This window comes from Carassius carassius, chromosome 39, assembly GCF_963082965.1.
Source record: "Carassius carassius chromosome 39, fCarCar2.1, whole genome shotgun sequence".
NCBI lineage: Eukaryota > Metazoa > Chordata > Actinopteri > Cypriniformes > Cyprinidae > Carassius > Carassius carassius.
Window position 1 is genome coordinate 17,757,423 of NC_081793.1, and position 27,964 is coordinate 17,785,386.

At 36.4% G+C, this 27,964-nt stretch overlaps 3 protein-coding genes across 5 annotated transcripts in view; 2 read left to right on the forward strand and 1 right to left on the reverse strand.

The window, feature by feature from the left end:
• Positions 1-27,964, reverse strand: part of LOC132121517 (monocarboxylate transporter 6-like) — a 175,080-nt gene that overhangs the window by 88,939 nt on the left and 58,177 nt on the right.
• Positions 1,595-15,294, forward strand: LOC132121514 (integrin beta-3-like). Its single transcript, XM_059530995.1, has 15 exons — positions 1,595-1,729; positions 2,470-2,555; positions 3,633-3,837; positions 3,913-4,165; positions 4,549-4,711; positions 4,834-4,995; positions 5,730-5,825; positions 5,936-6,025; positions 6,162-6,296; positions 9,434-9,860; positions 11,828-12,050; positions 12,554-12,654; positions 12,759-12,878; positions 13,512-13,678; positions 14,659-15,294. The coding sequence occupies exons 1-15, from the start codon at positions 1,654-1,656 to the stop codon at positions 14,725-14,727; spliced, it is 2,373 nt and encodes a 790-aa protein (XP_059386978.1). The 5' UTR covers positions 1,595-1,653; the 3' UTR covers positions 14,728-15,294.
• Positions 16,268-27,799, forward strand: LOC132121508 (nuclear distribution protein nudE-like 1-A). 3 transcript variants are annotated; one of them, XM_059530984.1, is made up of 10 exons: positions 16,268-16,396; positions 20,256-20,352; positions 22,484-22,637; positions 22,734-22,882; positions 24,218-24,354; positions 24,570-24,743; positions 24,824-24,915; positions 25,029-25,177; positions 25,473-25,507; positions 27,248-27,799. In XM_059530984.1, exons 2-10 carry the CDS (start codon positions 20,267-20,269, stop codon positions 27,256-27,258), a joined length of 987 nt encoding a protein of 328 aa, XP_059386967.1. In that variant the 5' UTR covers positions 16,268-16,396; positions 20,256-20,266; the 3' UTR covers positions 27,259-27,799. The 3 variants fall into 3 exon arrangements, with proteins under 3 accessions (XP_059386967.1, XP_059386965.1, XP_059386966.1); XM_059530982.1 differs by lacking the exon at positions 25,473-25,507; XM_059530983.1 differs by lacking the exon at positions 25,473-25,507 and having other exon boundaries at positions 27,251-27,799.

The following is a 27,964-nucleotide window of genomic DNA, read 5'->3' on the forward strand; positions in this document are numbered from 1 at the left end:
GTGAAAAGAGTTTATTATAATCAGATATTCTTTCATTTATCTTTAGCAATTTTTCAGATTTTTTTGTTTTTATATGTTGTTTTTATTTGATCTTTTTCTATAGCATGGATTACAGCACCATCCAAACATATGATAATCTTCAGAAAACATTTACCAATAACAATTTTTTAGATGTTCTTAAACGAATAGTTCACTCAAAAATAAATGTGCGTGTTTTTCTCCTGATTCAGACTTGACAATTAATTTTTCACTGGAGAAAGCAATATTATGGAAAGAGTACTCATATTTCAGCTGGAAGCTGAGTTATAATAGGCTTTTTTATTACCAATGTTGGAAACATTTGTGCTATATTACAAAAGATTTCTATTTTGAATACACACTTTTTATTCATCAAATAAGCCTGAAAAATAGTATAAAAAGATATCAACTTCTCTATAACTTACACAGATGGTGTGGGTACTGGCTTCCCTCTAGTGGCTAAATTGTGAATATTTTACATTATATATATATATATATATATGTGTGTGTGTGTGTGTGTGGGGGTGTGTGTGAGTGTGTGTGTGTGTGTGTGTGTGTGTGTGTGTGTGTCTGTGGTGTGTGTGTGTGTGATATATATGTGTGTGTGTGTGTGTGTATATATATATATATATATATATATATATATATATATATATATATATATATATATATATATATATATATATATATATATATCAAAAGAATGCCATTCATATATATAAATAACGTAAAATATTCTCAATTTAGCCACTAGAGGGAGAACAGTACCCACACCATCTGTGTAAATTCTAGAGAAGTTCATATGTGGATGGTTGGGTGATATGGTTAAAAACTCCTTGTTGTTTGTTACATATAAAGCATCAAGAACTGTAGATCTGAAAGGAAGATTAAGCACAAATAACACGTTTTCCTGTAAAAATTGGACACTATGAAAAATGACCTTTGATGTGTCATGAATTAGAACTTGTCAAATTAGGTAGATGAAATGAATAATTTAAGTGTATCTAAATGAATAATCTAATGGAAATTTTTTTTTTTTTTTCTATATCGCAACGATTCGGTTTCTAATCACTTCAACCCCTAAATATCCAGACTAATAGTTAGTCTAATGACATAATTCATTTTGCTCATAATTATGGTTCATGGTCATAAACCATCAGTTTTTAACAAATTTTATGAAAACTACCGTCGCTTATAAACTTGACTATTTGCATAGCAAATATCAATTACCAAGATTAAAATAAGATTCAAAATTCAAATATCAATTACCAAGATTAAAATCCAACACACCCGAAAAGAAACATTTGTGCGGCTAATCTGTTACAGTTATATCATTAAATCGATTGCCATGTGTTTTCTTAAATCTCTTATGTTTAAAACCTTGATGATATCCACTGTGATGATGTCAGACAGGCTGTCCTATTCCTCCTTAATTCGCCAGTTCATCATTGTTGCGATTGTCGTAAAAATAAAAAATAAAAAAATGTTCTCGAGTCGGCCCCTCCTCTGCCCCCTCTCTCGAAAATAAACGCTGATGAGCTGAAGTTTCAAGGAAAAGGAAGCACAGGGGCACAGGGCAGCGGAGAAGAGAGATAAACGCCTGTAGGCTATCAACTGACTGACAACTAAACCGAGATGGAGAAAACTTCACCCAAACTCTTCAGTTTATGGATTTATTGTGTAGTTTTATTCTTAACTGATGCTGGACTAGGTATGTCCCGTCTTATTAGTTTTCTGTAAACTTGTTTTATAGCTTGTGTTAACAACTTTTTGCCTTGTCTGATCGCATTTTGACGTGTTATCATATTTGGATATATTTTATGTCTGAACTCGTGATGTAGTTGAAGGCAGCGGATGAAGATATTCTGACTGTCTAATATAATAAATAATTTCTTTCCATCTTTAATTTCGTCTGAACACTTTTTGGAGTTGCCTTTCTTTCTTTCTTTCTTTCTTTCTTTCCATAAAACAGCAACATTATTTGATTACATGGACCCACATTCCCATTATAAAAGATTTGGCAAACAGGGGCCAGCTGCATAAACTGCTTAGAGTCGTCTAAAAAAGTTAGTCATCATAACTTTATAAATTCCGAAAAATCTGAGTCAGAAAAGTAAGACTGATTACCTCTTGGCTAACTGCTAGATGGTCAAACGATTTCTTAAGATACAGACTTAACATAGTGACTATTTGAATGCAACTTGGCCCAGGTCTAATAAAAGTCTGATTTGTGTGTGAACTTTATGAACTTTTCTGTTTATGAAATGTTTTGTCTGATGCAGAACATCTAAAAAATATTGATACACACTGATTGTTTAAATACTTTACAAATGGAGTTAATAAATCTGATCATATGTTTATGATTATACATGTTTCTGTTTTTATAAACCTGCAGGCTACAAGTTAAATGCAACTGGAGATCAACGATTTGCACTTTTCTTTTTCTCCCAGGCTCCAACATCTGTACTTCTCGAGGAGCCAGCACGTGTCAGCAGTGCCTGGCGGTGCATCCTACCTGTGCCTGGTGTTTTCAAGAGGTGTGGTGATCTGCAGTGTTTAAAATGACTGAGCTGAAACATGTTTACTTTAGATTTTATCATATTATTAAGATTCCTGAATGGATTGGAGAGCTCTATGGTTGATAGGAAAAACGGATAGTAGTATTGTTTGTGTGTGCATCTTTTTAGGTAGTTTTTGACTATACAAATTTGTATCATTACATGGGTATGACATAGGTGTTACAATGTGAAGGTGGTTTATGAGGACACTTCCTGTGTCCCTGTAATTCAGAAGGCTTAAAAAGCATACAAAATTAAGTTTGTTTTTTTTGAAAATCTAAATATGCAGAAAGTTTAGGGAAAGTTATGAGAGGTAGGTTTAGGGGTAAGGTTGGTAGTGGGACAGAAAGTATAGTTTGTACAGTATAAAAACCATTACAGTATGTCTGTGAAGAGTTCCTGTAAAATACACATACTGTACCAACATATGTGTGTGTGTTATTAAAATATTTTTTAGTACGTGAGTCAGAGTAGTCAGTGGCATTTTTAAAGCCACGATAAAACTGTGAAAGTGAAGTAGTGACAGATCTTTTCTCTTTTATTATTAAGTAATATTATTTTTTTTATATTAAGTAGTATTGATGAAGATGAAGGATGAAGGCAGATCTGAATGTGAGCTAGCAGCTGGTTGTAAGAAAGAGATTTCACAGAAAAATTAGTTATGCCATTTAAAAAACAAAAATCAGAGCTCACAATAAATTATTGTTAATAAATAATTTGAAATGAAAAAAGAAACATGAATGGATAAATCGGTAACAAAAACGATCAATAACATGCATTTAGAATGTTTTATGGAAACAATATCAAATGTTTTCAATGCATTTTAGCATTACAGCCATTATATCTTTATTAAGAGGAAAAACAGAAAATAAATATATATACATATATATTATCTAAACAATTTGTTTACTTATTTTCTTCAACCAATGGCAAATGAGGGGAGTGTTTGAAACTTATTTTGGGGAATTTTTGTAATTCTGTTTGCTGCAGAAATCTTTATTTAGTGCCCTATACCATGATATACTGCAGTATAACTGTCTGCCAAATGCTTATCAGGATTTTGGACAAGATGTACCTGGTTCCTCCCGATGTGACCTGAAGAAGAACCTCATAGAGGCAGGATGCAGGAGAGGAGCTCTTGAGTATCCCACCAGTAAAATGCATGTGACAGAGAACAAAGATCTCAGTGACAAAGCCTCGGGATCCACCATCGACGTCACCCAGATCCAACCTCAAAGCATACGCATCTCTCTGAGACCCGGTGAGTTCATCAACCCATAAACAAATGACCACATGTTCCTCCATTAGACCAAATTGTTTCTCTGGTGTCCCACAGATGATTCCCAGGTCTTCACACTGAAAGTCCGGCAGGTTGAGGACTACCCTGTGGACTTGTATTATCTGATGGACTTGTCCTTCTCCATGAATGACGACCTGACTCAGCTGCGACAGCTGGGGCGAGGCCTGGCTGAAGAGATGAGTAAAACCACCAGCAATCTGCGTATGGGCTTTGGGGCTTTTGTGGATAAACCCGTGTCCCCGTACATGTTCATCTCACCTCAAGAAGCCGTGTTAAATCCCTGTTACTCGTGAGTGATGACGTATATTTACATGCTGAACATGAACATTACAGATGATGGCTGTTTATTACAAACCTGTAACTGGGCGGTGTGCTTGTTGGCTGACAGATTCTGATATAACATCTTTAGACACACTGCTATTATGGTTAAAGTGTCCCCATTTGCTGAGTTACATACAAAATAAGTGTCATGCTGTAAGCTGTTTTCTAAATCTTGAATGTTGCGACTCATTTGTGCCAACAAAGTTGAATAACCAACATTACCCATCAGGTTTGGCATAGTTACACAGTAATAGTAGTAGCCCATTTCTACTGTGTATTGACCTCCTGAACGTTCTTACCCCTAATTTTCCATTTTGGCCCTTTTACATCTTACAACATTATCTACCATAGGATCCCATACAAATGCCAGCCTCAGTTTGGCTACAGACACGTGCTGTCTCTGACGGAGAAGGTCAGCCGCTTTACAGAGGAAGTGAAGAAACAGACGGTGTCTCGGAACAGGGACGCCCCAGAGGGAGGCTTTGATGCCATTATACAGGCAGCAGTGTGCAAGGTTGAACTCTCTAAACAAGCAAAAAGAAATACAGAGAACTTTACAACACTTTTCTAAGTAGCTTTTGTTATTTTTGGCCTAAAATAAGCATTCTCATTGGACTATTTGTGTCTTTCTCCCAGGAGAAAATTGGTTGGAGACCAGGTGCATCTCACTTACTGGTTTTCACCACAGATGCCAGGACACACGTGGCCCTCGATGGGCGCCTGGCGGGCATTGTACGACCCAATGATGGCCAGTGTTATGTGGACACAGATAACATATACAATATGTCTACAACTATGGTATTCTGCTGATTCTTTTAATAACTATTTATATTAGTATTATATATATTTAGAATTAATTTCTTCGAAGGGTGTAGGCTCAATTAAATACGGGGTCATAAATACATCAAGAGAATGCACTTCTCATTATAAACCCAGACATAGCAAGATAATAAATAACTTGAGATAAGAAGCCTTTTGTAATTAGTAAAAATCTACTGATTAATCTGTCTCTCTTCACATGGCTGCAGAGGTCTACAGGGACCTCTGGAAAGAGCCTGTTGTTTAAGCTAAGGTGTTTCAGAACACGTAGCAAGTTAATACATGGCAAAAGTCAGAATTTCGATACATCAGGTGTTTAGCATTAGACACACTGTACTGCATACCCAATGTGCAAATCATGTTGAAAAGACATCGAATTGACAAAAAAAAAAAAAACTTGTCAGATATGTAAATCAAACTGACATTAAAAAGTTGACATAAAGTTGATTTGATTTGATAAATTGAACATTAAACATATTGGCCTACATATACATTAAACCAATTACAGTGTGGGATTAACTTCCTATTTTCAGCCAATTACTAGTGGAGGAAATTGCCTTCCAAATCAAATTAAAAATATTACAGTATTTTGATAAAGTCTTGACTAATATTTAATCGTAAATTGATATCAAGGTGCCCGCTGGGTATGAAACCTATTAAATCAAGTTTAGAATACCTTTATTCATGCATACTAATGGATAAAAACATTTCAGGACTACCCATCCCTGGCATTAATCACAGAGAAAATGTCAGAGAACAATATAAATCTCATCTTTGCTGTGACTAGCCATGTGGAATCACTCTATAAGGTAAGAAGGGTATTAAATTTTACCGTAAATCAGTTTGGTAAATGTCTAATCTGATTAGTAGGGTACTTTCAAAGATTTCTCCCTTCATTCTCTCTCTTTATCCACTGTAGAACTACAGCGAGCTGATCCCTGGTACTGCAGTGGGCACGCTTTCCGAGGACTCTCATAACGTCATCCAGCTGATTCAGGATGCATACGCTGTAATGTACAAAAATATGCTAACAATAGAGCTGAACCTTGTGTTGAACCTGAAACATTCTTTTAAAAGGCTTCACTCCATTCAAATTGTTTGTGGTCACTGATCTATTCTTTGCTGTTGTTGTGTTTGTGTAACAGAAACTGCGTTCTAAAGTTGAGCTGGAGCTCTTGAATGTCCCGGAAGAGCTCAGTCTGACATTTAATGCCACATGTCTCAATGGAGAGGTCATCCCTGGGCTAAGATCTTGCACTGGCCTCAAAAGAGGAGACACCGTCAGTATTCTCTTCTTTCTTTATCTTTTTCTGTCTGTCTCTTTAATATTCTTATTCCACCTTATTCGAATCTCATGTTGCCACTTTATTCATGCTTAAAGTCATTACTTAACAAAAGTAATGTCATTACTTTTGTCATTACTTAACAAAACCTTTTATTCCAAAACTCCCCTACGGTCAGTTTGGTCGCTTTCGTTTTTTTCAGTTTTTACACCCACTCTGACGTATTGACATATTCCACAAGAGGAGCACAGGAAATCTCCTTACTAATGTGCAATCATTAGCTATCCTTGATAAATGAGTTGCATAAAATGTTGTGGTTTTTACTCCCTTCCTTATAAATGGTTAAATTCACATGAAGGACAAGTGGGTGTAACTGTGCAATTACTAATTTTGATGAGTGTTTCTAGGCATCAGACTTGCCTGTTTCCTGTTCTCTTCCCTTTTGCTCTGACTCACACTAACCAGCCTTCAGTTCAGACTGTCTGTCAGTCCAACCCAGTCACGTTATGCAGCCTACACACTCACTGTCAGCAATGGAATTAGACTCACATACTGTATGTCATGTACATAATGGCTAAACATTTACATTAGAAATATGTAACTACCTAAATATTAATTTAATATAATGTTATATAATATTATATTATATTTAGGACTGGTAATTTAAGGCGTAATTTAGATTAATTAATTATTGAGAAAAACAACGCGTTTATTTATTTACGCATTTAATGGACTTGCCCCACCCCATTCCTATGTGGATCATCTGCCATTTCATACAGTCGACTGATGACTAATATGAGCCAGAGCAACAACTTACTGCGTGATGGAGCCTAGAAAATGTCCCTAAAATTCAAGATATGGGGCAAAATGCCCCTATTTGAAATTGTCTCATATTTACTATACACATATTTAAGAAATATCACACGAGCTGTAAGCTAAGTGCAATATACTTACACACTAGTGCAAATGTGATAATCATCTTATCCAACAGTTCATTAGGAAGTTAAAATTGTGTTATTTTAGACACAGTGTTGTCTGTTTTTGATAAAGTCAAATCAGAACTGTTCATCCACAAGCAACCCACAAGGCATTTCATTTCTTAATCCACGTTTTGAACGAATTGGTTGAACCAATTGGCGTGTTGAACCATTGGCTATAGTCACGTTGGATTTGAAGTGGCGCTCCACAGACCGATCGGTGTATGACATCAAAGTACCGTGAGAGGCGATTCAAAAGCTCAAGGAGTCATCTGCTCTCAAAGCTCTTGTGGTACTTTGATATCACACTCCGATCTGTCTGATGGTAATGACCCGCTCCAAGTCGAACAAGCCTAATGATTCAATGAACCATTCATAAAGAACCACTCCTGAATGAATCAGCCATTTGAACTAATCAAATGAATGAATAAATGACTCGATGACTTAATCATTAAGACATTTACCACCACCTACTGGCAGTTTTAGTTTATTATTTAGAGTATCATTTCATTAAAGAAATAATTAAATATTTTCATAGTTATAATAATAAAATTATGAAAATAAATTTTAAAGTTATTGTTCACCCAACCAAAAATGACAATTCTGTCATCATTTACTCACATGGTCCAAAAGAGTGTTTGTAATAAATTTGATCAAACAAAATATTTCTTGCTGAACCTACTTTTTGTAAGCTCTATTTGATGCTTTGCACAACAATGACTTGACAATGACAATGATCTTTTCAGAGTAATTTCTTCAAATTTCTCCATGATCCTGGGTTCTTGCTGAACCAAAATCAGGTCGTAACAATTTCTGCGTCTCACTGTGTTCTGCTCAGAGAAAATGCTCTATAGTGCAGCTAAATGGTGCTGAATGTTGGGAGCAGAATGACTTGTCCTATGATGCAAACTAAACTTATACTATGTATTTCACTTACAAAAATAAATTCTTCAAATGTCGAATTACATTAAAACATTACATTACTGTGACAGACCATGTAAAGTATTGATTTGACACTATTATAAAATGGATTTAGATTAAATTTAAATATTTTTACATTTAAATTTTTTTAAAGTGTTTTTTTCCTGAACAAACTACTAATTTTCTGATTATTAAAGGGGTCATATGATGCAATTTCAAGTTTTCCTTTCTCTTTGGAGTGTTACAAGCTCTTGGTGCATAATGAAGATCTGTAAAATTGCAAAGACTAGAGTCTCAAAATCCAAAGGGATATTCTTTATAAAAGTTACGATTCGTCCACACCCCCCTAATGGCTCATTCTAACATGCCCCCACATCTCTACATCACGATGTGGGAAGATTTGCATAACGCCGCCCAAATGTTCACGCGAAGAAAGAAGGCGTACCTTTTATTCTCATTGTAGTATTGTTGTTGTGTAAGTGTCAATAAAATATTTGTTTTATTTCAATATTATTGAATATACACTACAATTCAAAGGTTAGGGTCTGTTAAGATTTTATAATATTTTTGAAAGAAGTCTCTTATTTGATCTAAAATACAGTATTATTGTAAAAAGTTTCAAAATCAATAGTTAGCATTTAAAATGTATTTTCTATTTTTAAGTTTTATTTATTTCTTTGATTTCCCAGCTATTACTCAGTGTCACATGATCATTTAGAAATCATTCTAATATGCTGATTTGGAGGGGGAAGTTGCTGCCTAGTGGTTAGAGAGTTTGACTCCTAACCCTACAGTTGTGGGTTCGAGTCTCAGGCCGGCAATACCATGACTTCGGTGCTCTTGAGCAAGGCACTCAACCCCCAACTGCTCCCTGGGCACTGCAGCATAAATTATTGCCCACTGCTCCGTGTGTGTATGTGTGCGCACTTTGGATGGGTTAAATGCAGAGCACGAATTCTGAGTATGGGTCACCATACTTGGCTGTATGTCACGTCACTTTAAAAAGCACAAAGTGCTACTTAATATTGTTGTGGATTTCTCAACTTTGATCAATTTACTCTATCCTTGCGGATCAAAAGTATTATTTTTCTTAAAAAAAAAAAAATCTCACCCCAAACCTTTGAAGCCTATTATGGTCTTACAGTACAAATTTGTAACGTATAATAATAATAATTTATATTTGTGAACACCAGTGTTCTGTAACAACTCCACACTCCCTCAATCCCATCTTCCCAGGTGTCCTTCAGTGTAGAAGCCCAGGCCAGGGGCTGTCCTAAAGAGAAGAGCAAGACCTTCACCATCAAACCGGTGGGCTTCAAAGACACCTTGCAGATCACAGTCAACTTTGAGTGTGAGTGTAAATGCCAAGCTAAGGCAGAGCCCTACAGTCCCGTCTGTCACCATGGCAATGGGACCTACGAGTGTGGTATCTGCCTGTGCAACCCGGGACGATTGGGTCCTAGGTGTGAGTGTGCAGAGGGAGTATACAGGCCCACCGACCAGGACGCCTGCACCGGGCCAGACAAAGTGGTCTGCAGTGGCCGTGGAGACTGTGTGTGTGGCCAGTGTGTGTGCCACAATAATGATTTCGGCAAGGTGTGGGGGAAGAGGTGTGAGTGTGATGATTTCAACTGCCTGCGATACAAAGGAGAGCTCTGCTCAGGTAAGAGAACATTTGTGGCTTGGAGGAAGCTAGAAGCTTGTATTTTGTTGAGTTTGATAAAGTTTTAATATTAGATTGTTTGATGTGACATTAACAGTTATCCCAACAAGTGTTTCTGGACACTTAATGTGTATATGTATTTGAATCCGATGCAAAATATCAAACCCACTGGAATTTGCAAACAAATGTGGAGGAAGTAATCATTTTTTATAGGTTTGGGAGCTGAAAAACAAAAGAAGAAAAAAAAAGAACCATCTAAAACATCTAGAACTGAATGACTTTCTCATATGGGAACAAATTATTCTTATGATTCTCACAACTTATAATTCTGATTCTTAAAAACATACAGTACAACCAGTGTGGACCAATTCCAGAACAAATTATTATTATGATTTGGTTTGTACCAGTAAATCAAATTCACACAGTGCAAACTGTTCCGTTTCTTTTTTGTGAATCAAAAACATACCGTACAATCACTGTAATCTGATTCCCGAACAAATTATTCTTATGAGTTGGTTCTTTAGTGATATCAAACATATACAGCTTACAGTTACCTGTGCTGTATGTTGTAATTATTGCCTTTTTTAATATTTTTAAAATTGTAATGCAAAGACACTTATACATTTTTAAGGAGACTTAAGTGTCCAAATATTTTGTAATGCTTCTGCATCTCAGCCTAACTCACAATGAGCAGGATCTTTTAGAATAAAATCTCCTTTTTTTCACTGCCTATTATTTTGTACAGAAGTCTTTCTTTACGAGTAAGATTCCCTGTTGCCTGCCTCACATCAGCTCAAAGGAATTACCTACAATAACAGTAAACCGTCTCCTGCATTAGTCAAAGCATGAGCTCCTCTTATAAATAAACATGTTCTGTGGGACTTGGCAGGATAAATCATGTGTTGACCTATTTAAGACCTGTGTGTTTGTTCTTCATACAAGGTGATGATGTTCCACTGGGTTGCGTTTGAGCTGGAATAGCCGAAGAGTTTATGTAAAAAAAAAAAAAAAATTTATGCGCAATAGTTCCCCTCTAGAAAGTTATGTACAGTACTCTTGGAAGGGAGTTGGTTTCTCACTTTAACAGAACCAGATCTCTATCTCCGTTGTAACAAACTTAGGATAAAACATCTTGTAGAGCTACAAGAAGTTTCTTATAACATATCCCAGAGGTCCAGAGTTATCCAGAAAATGCCTTTCTGTGTGTTCACACACTGATGATGTCACTAAACCAAAAATAACTCCGTGAGGGAGTAAAGTGGTGTTTAGGCTGATGTGACAAGAGTTACCATTGTTTTTCTGTGGAAAAAATGATTACACGCAGTGCAATGTTATTTTTTTAAATTTGTTTAGACTGTTGTATTTTCATGTGGTTTTGTTTTTGATTTAGCTGCATAATTGTTGTATTTTCAACCAAAATCTCAAATCACTCATAAACACTGTTTTGCTAAGGAATAAAGCACTGTTATCTCCTAAGCAAACATGCACACTGCCGCAGATGTGTTTATAATTATATCTGTAAATCACACATGTAATAGGGCTCAGCATTCTGCCATTGAACATCAAGTGAAATAAATGATGACTATTATATCAGTCACATTCCTCACATTCACCAGCACCAGATGTCCATTTTTAGAAGCCTCTGTGATTAAAAATGAAACATGGAGCTGTTGAGTGTGAATGCCAGTAGGGGAATTTCATTTGGAAAGCCTCAGCATAATATTTGGGAACGGGTCTTTTTTTTTTTTTTTTTTTTTGGATGCATGTGTGGAATGTACAACTCCTTACATGAGACACTTTTATGGGCTCACGTTCAACCTAACCTTATTACATTATGAGATTGAACATTATTCTTCATGGAAAGCTTTCTTTCAAGGGTTAAACAAGCAAATAAATTCTACATTCATGTGGAGTCTGCTCACTCATTCCCATCTTTGTGTTATTTTTCCCTACATGGCTCATTCCAGGTCATGGCATTTGTTCCTGTGGGTTTTGCCAGTGTGATCCAGACTGGAAGGGGGAGAACTGCAACTGTTCTACTCGTACAGACACCTGTATGTCCAGTTTGGGGCTGTTGTGCAGCGGTCGTGGTCAGTGTGTGTGTGGGAGCTGTGAATGCACTCAGCCCGGGGCCTACGGCTCCACCTGCGATAAATGCCCCACCTGCCCTGACGCCTGTACCTTGAAGAAGTGAGTGTAATTCATATATTAAGCATAAAATAATATGTTCAGAATGGCATGCTACCAAACTACTATTTTTGCAGTATACACATTTTCTGTATGCATAGAATACTGAGATGACCTAGTACAAGTGTCAGATGCCTTGCATTGCTTGAACACAGTGTTTTTAACTGATTCACATCTATTTCTTGACCCATTATTTGATCTGACTGCCAAAAGCATTAAATGTGCAAAATAATAATTTGTATTTCTAATCGAATGGCAGTCGTGGAATTAAACCTAATTTGATGTTGCCATACGACCACAGTGTAGCAAACTACTGTTTGGAATGTTTGTTGTTCCGTAAGAGATTCTATTCACATGCAGTTTTTTAAATATAGTATGGAAGTACACAGTTTATACTAAACAATATTCAGTAAGCAGTAAACAAGTATTCTATTCCAAACATAGGAAATGAGTTCAGAAGTTTGTCAAAATTTTTCAGTAAAATGTTTTTTTCTCTCTCTCCCTAGGGAATGTGTAGAGTGTAAGCACTTCAAGAGAGGGAAACTCTTTGATGATGACACCTGTACTCGAATATGCAGAGATGAAATCATGTTGGTGGATGATTTAGGTACCGTTATCACGTTCATTTCAGTTTATAATTTTTTTTTTGCATTTAAAGCATTCTAGCTTTTTTCTGTAGGCTTTTGTTGTAACGCTCTGTTTACCCTACAGTGCTCCATGATAAGAATGCAGTGAACTGCACCTATAAGGATGAGGACGACTGTGTGCAAAGGTTTCAGTACTATGAGGACAACAGTGGCAAATCCATCTTGTCTCTGGTCAAAGAGCCAGGTAACATCCTCTTAATGTTTTTACTGATTAAATCAATTGCTGTGTTTACTGTTGTAGATGCTGGTATTCATCTTTGTACAAAGATGGTTTGGGAAAAATAAACAGAAGTATATTATTTAGGGAATCAATGTTTATTTTATTTTTATCTGGAATTCAAAAATATAGGAGTTCCTAGGTGTTAGCGCAAGTGTATGGAAGTGTAGGTGTGTGTGCAGTGTGTGATGGCTGTAAATTCAGGAATCTGCATTGAGAGTCTGCTGCTCTGTGTTAAAACACACAGCAATAAACAACATCCAAGCTACTTAAGAACCCACTGACAGAGTGTACTTCCTACTGGGATAGGAATGGTTCAGACAGGAAGCAAAGAGACAAACACAAGACTATAATAGAGAAGTGAGTCTATAGCTAAAAAATTTTTATAAAAAATGTTTTTATTTATCTTTTATTCAACAAGGGCGTATTAAATAGATAATTTGACAAAGGATAAATTGAAGTGAGAGTAAGTCATTTATGGTGTTTAAAAAGATTTCAATTTCAAATAAATGCTGTTCTTTTAAACAGCTCTTCTATTCATCATAAATTATATTTTAAAATAGAAGTATCTTTCACCTATTTACTTTTCTTGTGTAATAGACTGCCCTAAAGGCCCTGATATCTTGGTGGTGCTCCTGTCAGTAGCTGGTGCCATTTTGTTCTTGGGTCTTGCCGCCCTGCTTATCTGGAAACTGCTTATCACCATCCATGATAGGCGGGAATTTGCTAAGTTCGAGGAGGAGCGGGCACGTGCCAAGTGGGAAACGGTTAGTGAAGTAGAAAAAACACACTCAAGTTCCACTATTATGCATGCTGCAGCTCACTGATCAAAAAGACCTCAGGATACATAACCGAACACATTTACACTCACACACCTCTCTGTTTGATGTAAAAAGCTCAAATTACTGTGTGTATGTGCAAGTGGCTTGGTGAACTATATAGATGTTGGCAGGATGATTTTACAGTTCCAGTTGCATGCTGTTGTTCCCTTCAGAACAAAGAAAAAGCCTCCGCATAGCTGGGCAAGTTTTGTTTTAAATTAGCCAATGCTAATTTTTTTCATCAGAACAGATTTGGAGAAATTTAGCATTACATCATTTGCTCATCAATGGATCGTCTGAAGTGAATGGGTGCCGTCAGAATGAGAGTCCAAACAGCTGAAAACAATATCACAATAATCCACACAACAAAAAACTGTTTGTAAACTGTTTGTCACTGTTTGTCTATCCATTATAAAGACGTTTTGAGTCCTCTATCCATAATATTGTTTTTTCTTAAGTGAAAGAGTCATCTCGTCTGAATCGGGAGGGAAATATTTACAGATCAAGCACCATTAACAACCGGAAACAGTTCTAAACAAAAATGTTGGTGGATTTCAATGTGAGAGAACATCAAGGGATGGACTCTTTCATTGGACGAAGCGTTATTATTGTATTTTGGCCAGAAGCAATGGAAAGTTTAAAAAACGCATTTATAATGATGGGATGAACTTTACTCAAGACGCTAATTAATGGACTAGAGGACTAGTCATGTGGACTACTGTTTGAACTTTCTGATGGCACCCATTCACTGCAGAGGATCCACTTGGTAGCAAGTGATGTTATGCTAAACTTCTCTAAATCTGTTCCTATGAACTTTTCCATTTTTGAACTATTCATTTAAGGAGGGTTGAAGCTAGAAAAACATACTGGTAAAATGTAGACTGTGTAAATGCATATGAATGATAACTTAATTTTTATTCTCATAGGGCCACAACCCCCTCTACAAAGGAGCCACATCAACATTCACAAACATCACATACAGAGGCAAGGACTGACCGCAAAGGGCAGAGGAAGAATTGGACATCACTAACAGACGGTGTTCATATTTTTAAGGTTTAAAAGTATTGGTTGTTGATTGATTGTAAAATTTATTGTGAAATTGACTATGCAAACTGAACACAATCAGGAAGGGTTGTACATATTTTGCTGGTGTACATATGTAAAGTCACAAAGGCCATAATCCCTCTGTGGAAGTCTTTCTGTTTGTCACTGAATGAATGTTAAACTCTACATTTGCTTCCTACATGACTGTATTTGTCGGCAGCACAGTGCTTGGAGAGATAGCTTCACACTGTAGTGACACACGTCAAGCCATTTCCTCCCTCTCCCTGCTCCGTCACGCTGTGTAGGGGCAGATTTGAATGATAAAAATCTTTCCAGCTACTGATGGCCTCTGGTAACCCTGAATCCCTCAGAACAAGAACAAGAAATGTCCTTAATATAAGCTGTTCTCTTTACTGTTGTTAAAGCTTTATTAATATTATGCAACTACTAGTGGTAGCTTTATCACACTGGCCTTTAGTACACAATTTTGGTATGGGTTCACAAATCCAAGTGCTATATAAAAACAGAAATAACGAAATACTTGTCAAATAATTTATTTGAAAAAAAAAAAACATATACATATACATATATATATATATAATAATGTGATATATTTCAGTCAAATATAATTTCCTGTTCTAATATCTAGCGATGCCACACGCTTCAGTCTTAATATCAGTAAAGCATAATATATATCAATGTTTTTTTTTTCCATGCTAATTTTAGTACAGTATGATTTAAAATATTACTGTAATTAATTTACAATTAAACTAATTTCATTGTTTGTGTTTGGGGTTAATAAAGGCCTGTTTTTCTATCTCATTCCATATCAGTTTTATGAGTCTAATCATTTAACTAACTTAAATTAATCTGACTAATTCTATATTTAATTTTCTTTGCTGTATGAAGGTATGTAGTGTTTCTCTAGATGGGATTCTGTTATATGAATTGAACTGCAGCACCATCTACTGGACTGATGTTACAACCACAGTTGTAATGATTTTCTTTTTTTTTTGTTTTCAAGACACTAATTATTAGGCGAGATATTTAGATTTGACGTGCAGCAAATAATTAACTTTAGGGAATTTACATATAGGGTATTTTTTTCAGGGTTTTTTTTGTAATGAAGTTTTCTGAAATCTGACTACCTCAGATTAAAGTTATTTAAACATTTTATGCTATTATTCTACTGTTATGTTGAATATAAGCAAACTGGGACACCTTGTAAATCAGAAATCATGTCGTTTGTTCCATTGGCCATATAAGTAAGTATGCATGTGATAAACGTCATTTTGATCATATTTTCAAAACAGCTAGATTAACATTGAGTTAATAAATTTTTTAACCAACTTTTCATAAATATCAATATTTTTTATTATTTTGATTAACGTTTAAGCCCTAAATAAATAAATAAGTAACATATTTGTTACGTTATTTTCGTACTGCGAGAGACTACGCTAGGATCAGTTTACGAGAGAGAAAACGTCATGATGGGAGAGAGGGATAGAGAGAGAGAGAGAGAGAGAGAGAGAGAGAGAGATGCTGAAATACTGAAGGCTGTGCCTGGATCACAGCCAGACCTACTCTACTATCAGCGTTAAAGATCCTGGAGATGTGCAGGTGAGTTCATGAATTCACACCGCAATCTTTACACACGATGCAGATCTGTAAACATCACAGATGATAACACAGTCACTGATTTACTGCTACAGATACTTAGAAATAAGACAACAGCACACTCTGCCTTCGCTCCATCAACATCATCATCTGAGAGAAACTGAAGATAACAAATCACACTCACTATAGCCACAATTATGCGTTTGGACATTATTTTATTATTATTTCCATGTCTGTTCATGTCAATTCAAAGCGCATCATCACTGTTGTTGTTAGCTGGCTAATGTCAGTTAGCTCTTTGCTAGCTAATGTATCGCTGACAATTTAAGCGCTATGGTGGTGTCAGTGGTATTTTGGAGAGAAATATGTCAGTTGTGATATTTATGGCCCTCTATACTTATATTGGTAAATAGAGGAGACCTATTTATCGTATAGTTGTAAGAAAGTGTAACGTTAAATAAATACGACTGTTACCTGGTGCTGTGATGCAGAGCGCGGCAGCTCATTTAGAGTTTATAATGAGCATTAAAGTGACTGAAAATCGATATTTAATTCTGTGTATTAAGGCTGTTTTAAATTTTTATGAGGTTTATTATTTTATAAGTTCTTTATACAGCATCTCTTTATAGCAATAGCTGTAGTATAAAAAATACTATATAGTATAGTATAGTATAAAAAATACTATACTATACTATATATATATATATATATGAGCTGCATGGCAACAGCTGGTATTATTTTACATATTCTATAATATTAAAAAAAATTCTAATTAGCAATCTTTAAATTCCTCTGAGGATGCTTCATTTATTCATTATTATTTTCCCCCTTCCTTTGCGAATCGACAGTGTTTTAGCAGACTGTAAATATATATTTGAATCAGACGTTCACAGATGTTGACAGTTTTTCCACACATACAATTTAATGCCAGCTCTCTTTTCAATAAAAAAAAGAAAAATTGCATAAATATTGCAAGTAAAATATATTTTTTAAAGTATTTTATCAAAATAGAAAACCCGTTTAATTTTGATATTCAATATGAAGTCATTAATAAGGAAGAATGAATTTAATAAGGAAACAGAAAGAAAATAAAAATGTAGTGAAGCCTGGGTGTGCCGGTAAGGATTGTGATTTTTACATGTCTGTTTAGTTTTAGTTTTAGCTGTCAGTTTCTTGTGAAAGTACAACAGAAGCTACAAAATACTATTTTTATCTAAATATCTCACTAAATATTATTTGTGTATGATGGTCTATTTGACTGTCCTTCTGTTTCTGTTTTGTGTTGAGATAACAGTTTCCAAGTAAAGAGTCATGCTATGTCAGACACTGACCAATAATTAACCAGAAGGTGACTGTGTCCTGGCGTGTGTGAACAGGGCACATTGAGCTTCTATGGGCTGAGTCAGAATGCACGCAGTTCTATTGATTATTTGGGACAGCAGTAGTCAGAGGTGAAGTTCAGGCTGCTAGATTTAGCTTTAGACTGATATATCTCAGTGGTTCCCAACTGGTGGGTTGTGAACCAAAAATGGGTCAAAGGTCTGTCCTAATAAAAAGAAACGTATTTTTTATACAGGGAGTAGCCAGGAAAAGAAAGAAATTAATAGAGAAGTAAGGAATGGGATAAGGAAAGCAAAAAGGGCGTATAAGGATAAGATAGAGCACAAGTACAGCAGTGGAGACCTTCGGGCAGCGTGGAGGGGAATTAAAGAAATGTCCTCAGTCACCCAGGGAAATGGAGACAGGAGGAAACCTATAACAATTACGGGGACAATTGATGCTAATCTCCCGAACGCTTTTAATACTTTTTATTCTCGTTTCGAAAAAAATGACCCTTCTAGAAACGTTACTTGTACAGGAGAAACAATATTGTCTCAAAATGAGATCATTATCAGTACACTATTATGGTACGTTAGGGACCATCTGAAGAGAGTAAATATAAGGAAGGCACCTGGCCCTGATTTGCTTTGCGGGCGGACACTGCGCTATTGTGCTGATCAACTGAGCAGCGTATTCCAGCACATCTTTCAGATGTCACTGAAGTGTAGTGTGGTTCCCACTCTTTGGAAATCATCCATAGTGATTCCAGTTCCTAAAAAGATTAGCAAACCAGGGACACTAAACGACTTTAGGCCTGTTGCTCTAACTTCGTTAATTATGAAGGTATTTGAAAACATTAAACATTTAGTGCAAACATCTATAGAGGAGAGATTAGATCCCCTGCAATTCGCTTATCAAACAGGGAGGGGAGTGGAGGACGCAAAGCTGTTTATCTTGAACAGCATATACAAGCACTTAGATAAACCAAAATCACATGCAAGGTTATTGTTTGCAGATTTTTCATCAGCTTTTAATACAGTACAAACACATATTTTAATTAACAAGCTGTTAAGTGATTTCAACCTGCCTCATCAACTTGTTTCATGGATTTTAGATTTTTTAACCGCCAGAGAACAGAGGGTAGCAGTAAATGGCAATCTATCAGATCCCTTACTGCTCTCTACAGGACTACCTCAAGGGTGTGTTCTTTCACCCCTTTTTTTTATTATGTACACAAATGATTGTAGAAGCACCCAGGAGAACAGCTACCTGGTTAAATTTTCCGATGACACTGTGTTGCTGTCACTATTACAAAGTCCAGCATCGGATCATGGAAATGCTCTAAATGAATTCATCTCATGGTGTGATAACCATTGTTTAGAACTAAATGTATCTAAAACTAAAGAAATAATTATTGACTTCAGGAGAAATCGGGATATTGTTTTTGAGAGCACTATACATAATGCAAAGGTTGAAATTGTCTCCTCATACAAATACTTGGGCACTGTCTTTGATGAACATCTTAGATTTGATCTTAACAGCGCTACCATTGCAAAGAAAGGGCAACAGAGAATTCACCTCCTTCGTAAATTAAATATTTTCTCCGTCTCGCCGGTAATTCTGTGCAGATTTTATCAGTCTTTTATTGAGAGTCTTTTAAACTTTTCTTTTATCTGCTGGTTCCATAATTTGAGCATCAAAGACAGGAATAGCCTGAATAACATTGTAAAGATTTGCTCTAAAATTATCGGCGTAAAACAGAGAGACTTAAATGTCTTTTGTAACCAGCAAATACTGCGGAAGGCAAAGAGCATCCTGGCTGCTCCAGGTCACGCTTTGGCAGGTGAATTCTCTCTGCTGCCTTCTGGGCATCGTTACGCGCTCCCGGTATGTAAGACGAATCGCCATTCTAAATCTTTCATTCCTTATGCGATCAAACTTTTAAATTCCGCATAGAGCTCCTGGAGAAGGGAAAAATTGCACATGCTGATGAATACTGTGCACTGTTGTACGTTATGTGTGCGTGTGTGTGATGGACTGATGGACTTTGTTACGTGTGTGAGTAATGCGTGTGATTTATATTATTTATTGTTATTTACATGCTGCTCTTAATCAATTGCCCCCTGTGGGATCAATAAAGTTGATTGATTGATTGATTGTTTGCGTCATAAAGTAATCTAAATGCAAGTAATGCATAGTTAGCTAAATAAACACTACCATTCAACTGTCTTTCACAATATTTGCTTTCACTATACTTTTGATCAAATAAATGCAGCCTTGGTGAGTACGAAGAGACTTCAATCTAAAATGTTAACAAATCTTACCAATTCCAAACTTTGGAACGGTAGTGTAGACTTGTAACTTATGAAGGAAGGATAAAACTATTTCCATATCTTTAGTGATTAAAGTCATAGGTATGCTTCCAAAAAAATGCTGTGTTAATAATTTTTGTGCCTTTGCAGTCAATGGTCGTATTAATAATTTCAGTATTTAATTTTGATTACATTTTTGTATGCTAAACAGTGCTGATGATTTGTCACAGGTTTATGTGTCATGGATGCAAATATGATACCAAAATTCACCTCCAAAGATGAGGAAATTGACTTCTGGAAAGCTCTTTCACTCAAGTACAAGAAAAGGTAAGTGGCAGTGCAGTGAGCAGCATTGAGCGTTACTCAGCTCTCTGTTTTGTAGTCTGACACTTGATAGCATTCTTTCATGTTGTCCTCAGCCTTCGCTATTCACATTGTCTCGGGAGTACCCATGTAACCCGTTCCCTTGCATTATGAGAGCCACATCCAGGAAATTGCTGTACATTTGAAGGCAGTTACATTAGTATTATGCAATCTGCCACAGTGGGAATGTTCTTTTTAACGGGTTTAGCTTTTTGTGATATATAGGCTCCCACTGCTAATAAATACCATTGAAAAGCTCTGAGTGGCATTGTAATCTAAAAAGATTACACAACAAGCTTGTTGCTTGGTAAATTGCATCCAAAAGCAGCATTTCTTGTTTCCAGCATGGAGTGTTTCAGACTCCCTTTGTGAAAAGAACGTTGATGTTGTTATTGTTACAGTAATCAGTTAGCAGTCTTTGTGTGAACAGGCTTTACAATAGTAACTAATAGTAACTGATGACAAAGAAGTAGCTTTGGTATCAAAAAATGGGTCATATGGTTAACTGCCAAATGCTTTAGAGCTGTTTTATCAAAGCACGTGCTATCTCTAGGGTGGCACTTATGTTTATCATGATTCAAGGCTTGCATTTGTTCTGACCTGCTAGTAAAACACCTTAATCAGCACTTCAGAGACTATGCAAATGAGTCACAGATGTTGTGATGTAGATTCTTTCCTGTTCTGCCAGGGCATTACATACTTTCTGCACAGTTTTATTGGTCTCCTTGTCTCTGGATAAACGGGTTGCCCTGTCTCCTGGCTCACGTGGCTTTAGCATGGCTGGGTAGGGAAATATTGCCCCGATGCCATTTTTAGATCCTTCCACACCATAATGCTGGCTGGTGATTACATAAAGAGGCCCAGGGGAGTGCTCTTCCCTGGTCACTTGTACATTGTAAACAAAACTGGTTATTTACAGCAGATGAAGCCTGCCCCATTCACACTGTGTTCCTTAAATAATAGTACAATCAGTGAGTTGTCCAAGGTTTAGGGAGCCCAGAAACTTTATTGACTTTATTGTTCTGTGCATATATACGCTGTTAATATGCTAGTGTGATGGCCTTTTATTAAATTTGTAGCATTTCCTGGATTAAACCAGGAAAGAAATATTACATAACAATATATTCCCTCGTACCTATGGGAAATGCCAAACTGCTTTTTCTGTGAATAATGTGTTTTCAGAATATCCTGTAGATAACGTTTTTCACATTAGACATCCTGAGGTAATGGATCTCATAGCTTTTTATTTTGGTTATTTTTAGTTGAAGAGTAGAGTGTAGTTCCTGCAGTGAGGATTCATTGACCCCCTTCAAGTTATTGATTTCTAGGATCTGATTAGTTTTGTTAACTAAAGTTTTACTTGTAGTCTAAAGTCTGTTAATTGTAGCTTCTTTTGGCTAAGAACCAGCCACAACATACACTACCATTTGAAAGTTTGAGGTCGGTAAGATTTTTTTATGTTTTTGAAAAAAGTCTTTGCTCACCAAGACTGCATTAATTTGATCAAAAATACAGTAAAAACAGTTATATTTTAAAATAGTATTACAATATAAAGTAAGTTAGTTTTACATTTGAATGTATTTTTTAAATAATTTTAACTTTAAAATAATTTTGAGAAATGTATTCCTGTGATGCCAAATTCATTACTCTAGATACTTTGCCACGTAGTCTTTCAGAAATCAATCTAATATGCTGATTTGGTGCTCAAGCTACAATTTTTATCATTATCAATGTTGAAAATAGTTTTGCCATTTAATATTTTTGTGGAAATTGTGTGTGTTTTCAGGATTCTATGATGAATAGAAAGTTCAAATGTACAGCATTGGTTAGAAAAATAAATTTTCTGCAACAATATAAATAATTGATAAATTTAATACATCCTTGTTAAATAAAAGTATTAATTCATTTTAAAAATGATTTACCTAAACTTTTGAACTATAGTGTAAATTCAAATTGAATGGTTTGCCAGAGTTTTAATACAACTTTTGGTGTTCAGCAGGCTACGATGCAAGGCAAGCTCAGTTTAAGAAATATAATATGCAAATGTTATGTATGTGTCATTAGTGATAAATGGTATCTTGTTGTGTGTGTTCAGTTATAAGGAGGCACAGGAGGAATTGCTGGAGTTCCAAGAGGGGAGCAGAGAGCTGGAGACAGAACTGGAGACACAACTGGGCCAAGCGGAGCATCGCATCAGAGACCTGCAGGCGGACAACGAGAGACTGCAGCATGAGCTCGATTCGCTCAAGGTGAGAGTGTGTGAGCTGAACACAGACTGACTGTGTGTAAAGAACATTAATGCGAGGACAAGTTTAATGAGGGTCTTTGCTTGCTCTGTCCTGTAGGAGAAGCTGGAGTATCAGTATTCTCAGAGCTATAAACAGATCTCCGTGTTGGAGGGTGACCTCATCCAGACTCGAGGCATCAAGGAGCAGCTGTATAAATATGTCAGAGAGCTAGAGCAGGCCAATGATGACCTGGAGAGAGCTAAGAGGTCCAAAGGCATCATTTTATACTTCTTCATACATTTCACTACAGCTGTATCACAGCCAGAATGCTTCTCTACAGATGACATGAAATGGCATTCACAACATCCATAATGTGATATAATTCCTAAAGAATATTTGAAGAGAAATTACACTACAGGTTAGAAGTTTTGAGTCAGTAGGATTTTTGTAAATAATTTCCAAAGATGCGTTGAATTGATCAAAGGTACAGTAACTGTTTTCTTTTTTTTTTTTTTAAGGGGTCATATGACGCCATGAGACAAAACTAATAAAACCCATTACAAACGAGGCATTTGTTGCATCCAGTGGGGACATAATTACTGATACTTTATCCATGTTGCGTTCAGTATCGCGTTACGTGAACAAAACCATGTCTGCATTTGTGATCGGAGAAACGACAAACAACATCTCTACACTGCTCAAAACTCCAGTTTGCATCGTCATTCGCAAATTCTTTAAATATGAAAACATACTTACAAGCTGTCAGCCAGAACAGCTGGCATTGTAGGCTACTCTCACAGGTTCAGGAAACAGTCCTCCGTAAAATACTGCACACATCGGTATATTTGGTTTGAACTGTTCTGGAACGGTTGTGTAAATACAACTTAACCACCGATTTCTGGTTGCGTCCTCTTTTGGAAGACCGATTTTTGCTGTTTCACAACGAAACAGCATTTACACAACATGGTGTCGGCGGCAACTGCGAGAATCAAAGTTAAACCTTCTTTCTTTGCATGAACATTTGGGCAATGTTATGCAAAGCTTCCCACAGTGACATAGACATGGGGGCGTGTTTAAAAGAGGCGTTTTAGGAGGGCGTGGACAAGTCTTAACTTTGATTAAGAATATCTCTTTGGGTTTGAGACTTTAGTCTTTGCAACTTTAGGGATCTTAATCACGAACAGCTTGTAACACTCCAAAGAGAAAGGAAAACATGAAATCGCATCATATGACCTTTTTAATACATTTTCAAATTAATTTATTTCTGTGATTGCAAAGCTGATTTTTTTTTAACAGCCATTACTCCTTCAGAAATCATTCTATGCTGATTTGGTACTCAACAAATATTTATCATCAATGCTGAAAACAGCAGGGCTGCTTAATATTGAAAACTGATATATTTTTTTAAGGATTCTTTGATGAATAGATGGAAAGAGAAGAAGAATTTATTTCAAATAGAACATTTAAAATAATGTACACATTAAGAAATGAAAATTGGCTCTATTTTGATTATATCTTGTCTTCTGCCCTGGTAGGTTGTATGCCTTTCCACTATTTTGTTGTAATTTATAGTTTTATTCCGCTATGTTTTGCTACCACAGAGCCACGATTACATCTCTGGAGGACTTTGAGCAGAGGCTGAACCAGGCCATCGAGAGGAACGCCTTTCTGGAGAGCGAACTGGATGAGAAGGAGTCTCTCCTGGTTTCTGTGCAGAGACTAAAAGATGAAGCTAGAGGTATTTTCTGGCTCTCCTCTCTGAAATCTTGTAATCACAGCTAGTTCCTCATTCAAGGCAGCTCGAGTGATGTTTACAGATCCTGTTCTGTAACTAAAAAATGTTCCTGCCTGCTTCTGGAATTTAGTCATGTTACATACTCAGATCAACATTATGGTCTGCAAGTGAAAGTTTTGGATCAATATCTGCCACATTATCTTAACGTGCATTTGTAGATTTGCGGCAAGAGCTTGCAGTGCGAGAGAGCCGGCCCGAGGTCACACGAATGTCGGCCCCCAGCTCTCCAACTCCAGACAATAACAAAACAGACTCAGCCGTCCAGGCCTCCCTGTCTCTTCCGGCTACACCGCTCAGCAAGAACCTGGACAATACTTTCACCAGCCAGACAGGTAGACGGCTACATTTCTCTCTGAGATGTATACGATGCCACATGTGTTTGCATGACTCACTTGTTTCTTGTCTTTTGCAGCTCTGGCCAACAGCTCCACTAATGCAGCCCTCACTCCATCTGCTAGAATATCAGCGCTCAGTATTGTTGGCGATTTACTGCGCAAAGTTGGGGTATGTAAATGCTGTAGACTGAACTAACTTATTCAGACAAATAATTCCCAGTTTTGTTTGTGGATCCCAGTGTGAATTTGGTGTCTAATCCAAGTGTTTGTACTGTTTTATAGGCTTTAGAGTCTAAACTCGCAACCTGTCGAAATTTTGCCAAGGACCAGGCAGGCAGGAAGAACTATGTCACAAACATCAACGCCAATCTGATTAACGGAGACATTTCAAATTACTCTCACTCTCTCCACACATCCTACTTTGACAAAGCGTGAGTCGGCTATTTTGTTCTGCTACAGTTCAGAAAACCCAGTCCATAAACCTTTAGATGATGAGCGGTTGCCTTATTTGATCTACATTACCCATAATTACATTGTGTCCTAGAAATCCTCCTGGTTTCTAATGAAGGCAGTTCATAGAAATTCACAGAAAGGCTATAAATAAGGATAAAAGGTTTCAGTACTCTTGTGTGTTTGAAATGAACAGCAGATTGACTGTAATAATGAGTTTAAGTGATTCAGGAGATAAAATTCTCTCAGACTTCTGTGTGTTTCTTTCCTCAGCAGAAGAGAGAGGGTCATTTTCCCAGCGTTGCTTTTGGGTAAATGATCCGACTATCAGTTTTATGTGGGGGGTCCATGCATGCTGGTTAACAACCCCCTACATATGACTTTGAGTACAATAATCCATTAGGTTAAGATCATATCGTCTCACTAACATCTTGGTGGTGGCTCAAATAGTCTGTGAAGGTGCACTCCATGGGTTTGCTCAAATGTGGTTAATTTAACTAAATGTGAGAGGACTGGGACAGTGTTTTGAATCTTAGCTGAAAATTCAAAACATGAACATTCTCAAAAAAAAAAAAGAGAAAACATTTATGGCGTTCACCCTGAGTGCTCTTCTCATCTGTCTGTGGGTATGAAATTAATTACAGGATTAGACAGTTATTAGATAGGTCATGTTCATTTTTCTTATTAAAGTCGACATGAAACTAGATTTGCAGCTTGTCTAACGCCATAATATGACTGATTTCTGAATGAAACAAAATATTAAATGAAAAGAGAAAAGTGGGCATTTCTTACACTATTATTCACAAGTTTGGGGACATTAAGATTTTTTAAATGTTTTTGAAACACCAAGGCGGCATTTATTTGATAAAAAATACACTAAAAACAGTATTATAGTGAATATACGCTTAAAATAACTGCTTTCTTTTTAAATATTTTAAAAGGCATTTCAACAGTTTTCAGTGTCAGATATTCTTCACAAATGATTCAAACATGCTGATTTGAGGATCAAGAAACATTTCTTCTTGTCAATGCTGAAAACAGTTTTGCTGCTTAATATTTTCATGGCAATTGCAATACATTATTTTCAGAACGATTCGATTAATAGAAAGTTCAAAAGAACAGCGTTTATTTGAGAGAGAAATCTTTTGTAACATTAAGTCGTTGTATCTCTTTTGCTCAGTTTAATGGATCGAACGTGTTACGCATAATAACACCCGTATTATGAAAATAAACAAAATCCATTTTAATTTCATGTTGACTTTAAGCATGTTCTTAAAGAAAAAGCAAGAAGCTTTAATGCCATTTGAGGAGACGCATAGAGAGTCATCTGAAGAATATTTGAGGGTTTATTGGATCAGGAGGAGGATCCGCACCTCTACCGCAGTGTTACGCAGCTCACTGCAGGGCTGAATCAGTGTGTCCTGTTGCTGGAGTATCAGTAGATGGTAAAGGGCATGGAGAGGACACCTGGGAAACTTGTGTTTCTGCTGCGTAAGCCCTATCAGATCTATAGATGAGCTAAGATCAGGATAACAGGCCTTCGCAGTCTCTTTAGTGATTTGATTTTATAATGGTGCAGTACACATATTATGTTTGTGTGTTTCAAGGTAACATGAACGGACACAGTGAAGCGTAGCTGTTGGACATCATCAAATTACCTTTGTACTGATGGACAGTAGAGTGTTTGTGTCTGGTGTGTCTCCGGGGGCTGTATTGAGTGGTCTGGGCTGTTTTAGACCTCTGCCTGAGAAAATCTAGAGTTTGTTCTGCTTGCTTATCTACACTAATTCACTCTGACCTTCTCGCGTGTGAGCTTTTCTACGCATATTAACTGTCCATTTGGTTTCGGGAAACCTTTCAAAAGCCTGTTTCTGTCTCATAGAGCTATTTCGTGATACATTCTGTCTAGTTTATCAAGTTGGTGTGGAACGAAAAGAAATACTAGTGACAATTCTAACAGTAGTATGAATGGTCTGGAGGCTTGCATTGTAAAGGGCTCAAATGCCTAATTTGAAGCATCTAACCTCAGTCTCATGTTTCTCTGAGCACAGCAGGACAGTGAACGGTTTGGACCCCGGCGCCGTGACGAACATCACAGCTCTTCCACGCTCCAACTCTCCATCCAGCCTGGTGCTCAGCGTGTGACCCTCAAACACACATAAACTCCATTATAACCACTTTACAACAATATAACAATTCATTTTAATACACTACTGAATCAGAGTTGAAATTACAGTGGGTTACACCGCGGCTAGTAATGGTAGCCCAACTGTAGCAGCACCTCATACTAGTCTATAGGTTGCAATATCCTACATTTTACTGCTGAAGTACTTGTTAATAGTTCCTAAACAATGTATAAACCGAACTAATATTGTTATGGTTACAGTTAATTTAGATATAAGCATATATGTAAATATTTAATTTAGTTTTCTCTGTTCTTTGCAAATTTGATGTTTTTTACCACGGTCCAAAAATGTATTTATTGCTATAGTTTCGGATGGAAATGTATGTGAACGCTGAAAACAAAGGGATTTTACATTATTAATATATGTGCAACACATGCATTGTTTGTGTACAAGAAGGTAGACCTGATATATATATATATATATATATATATATATATATATATATATATATATATATATATATATATATATATATATATATGATATACTGTATACTGAAAGAGAAATAAAGATGAACGGTGAAGATCTGACTATCTAAACTTATATGTGCACATGTCATGGAAACTGGTTTCAATTTTTATC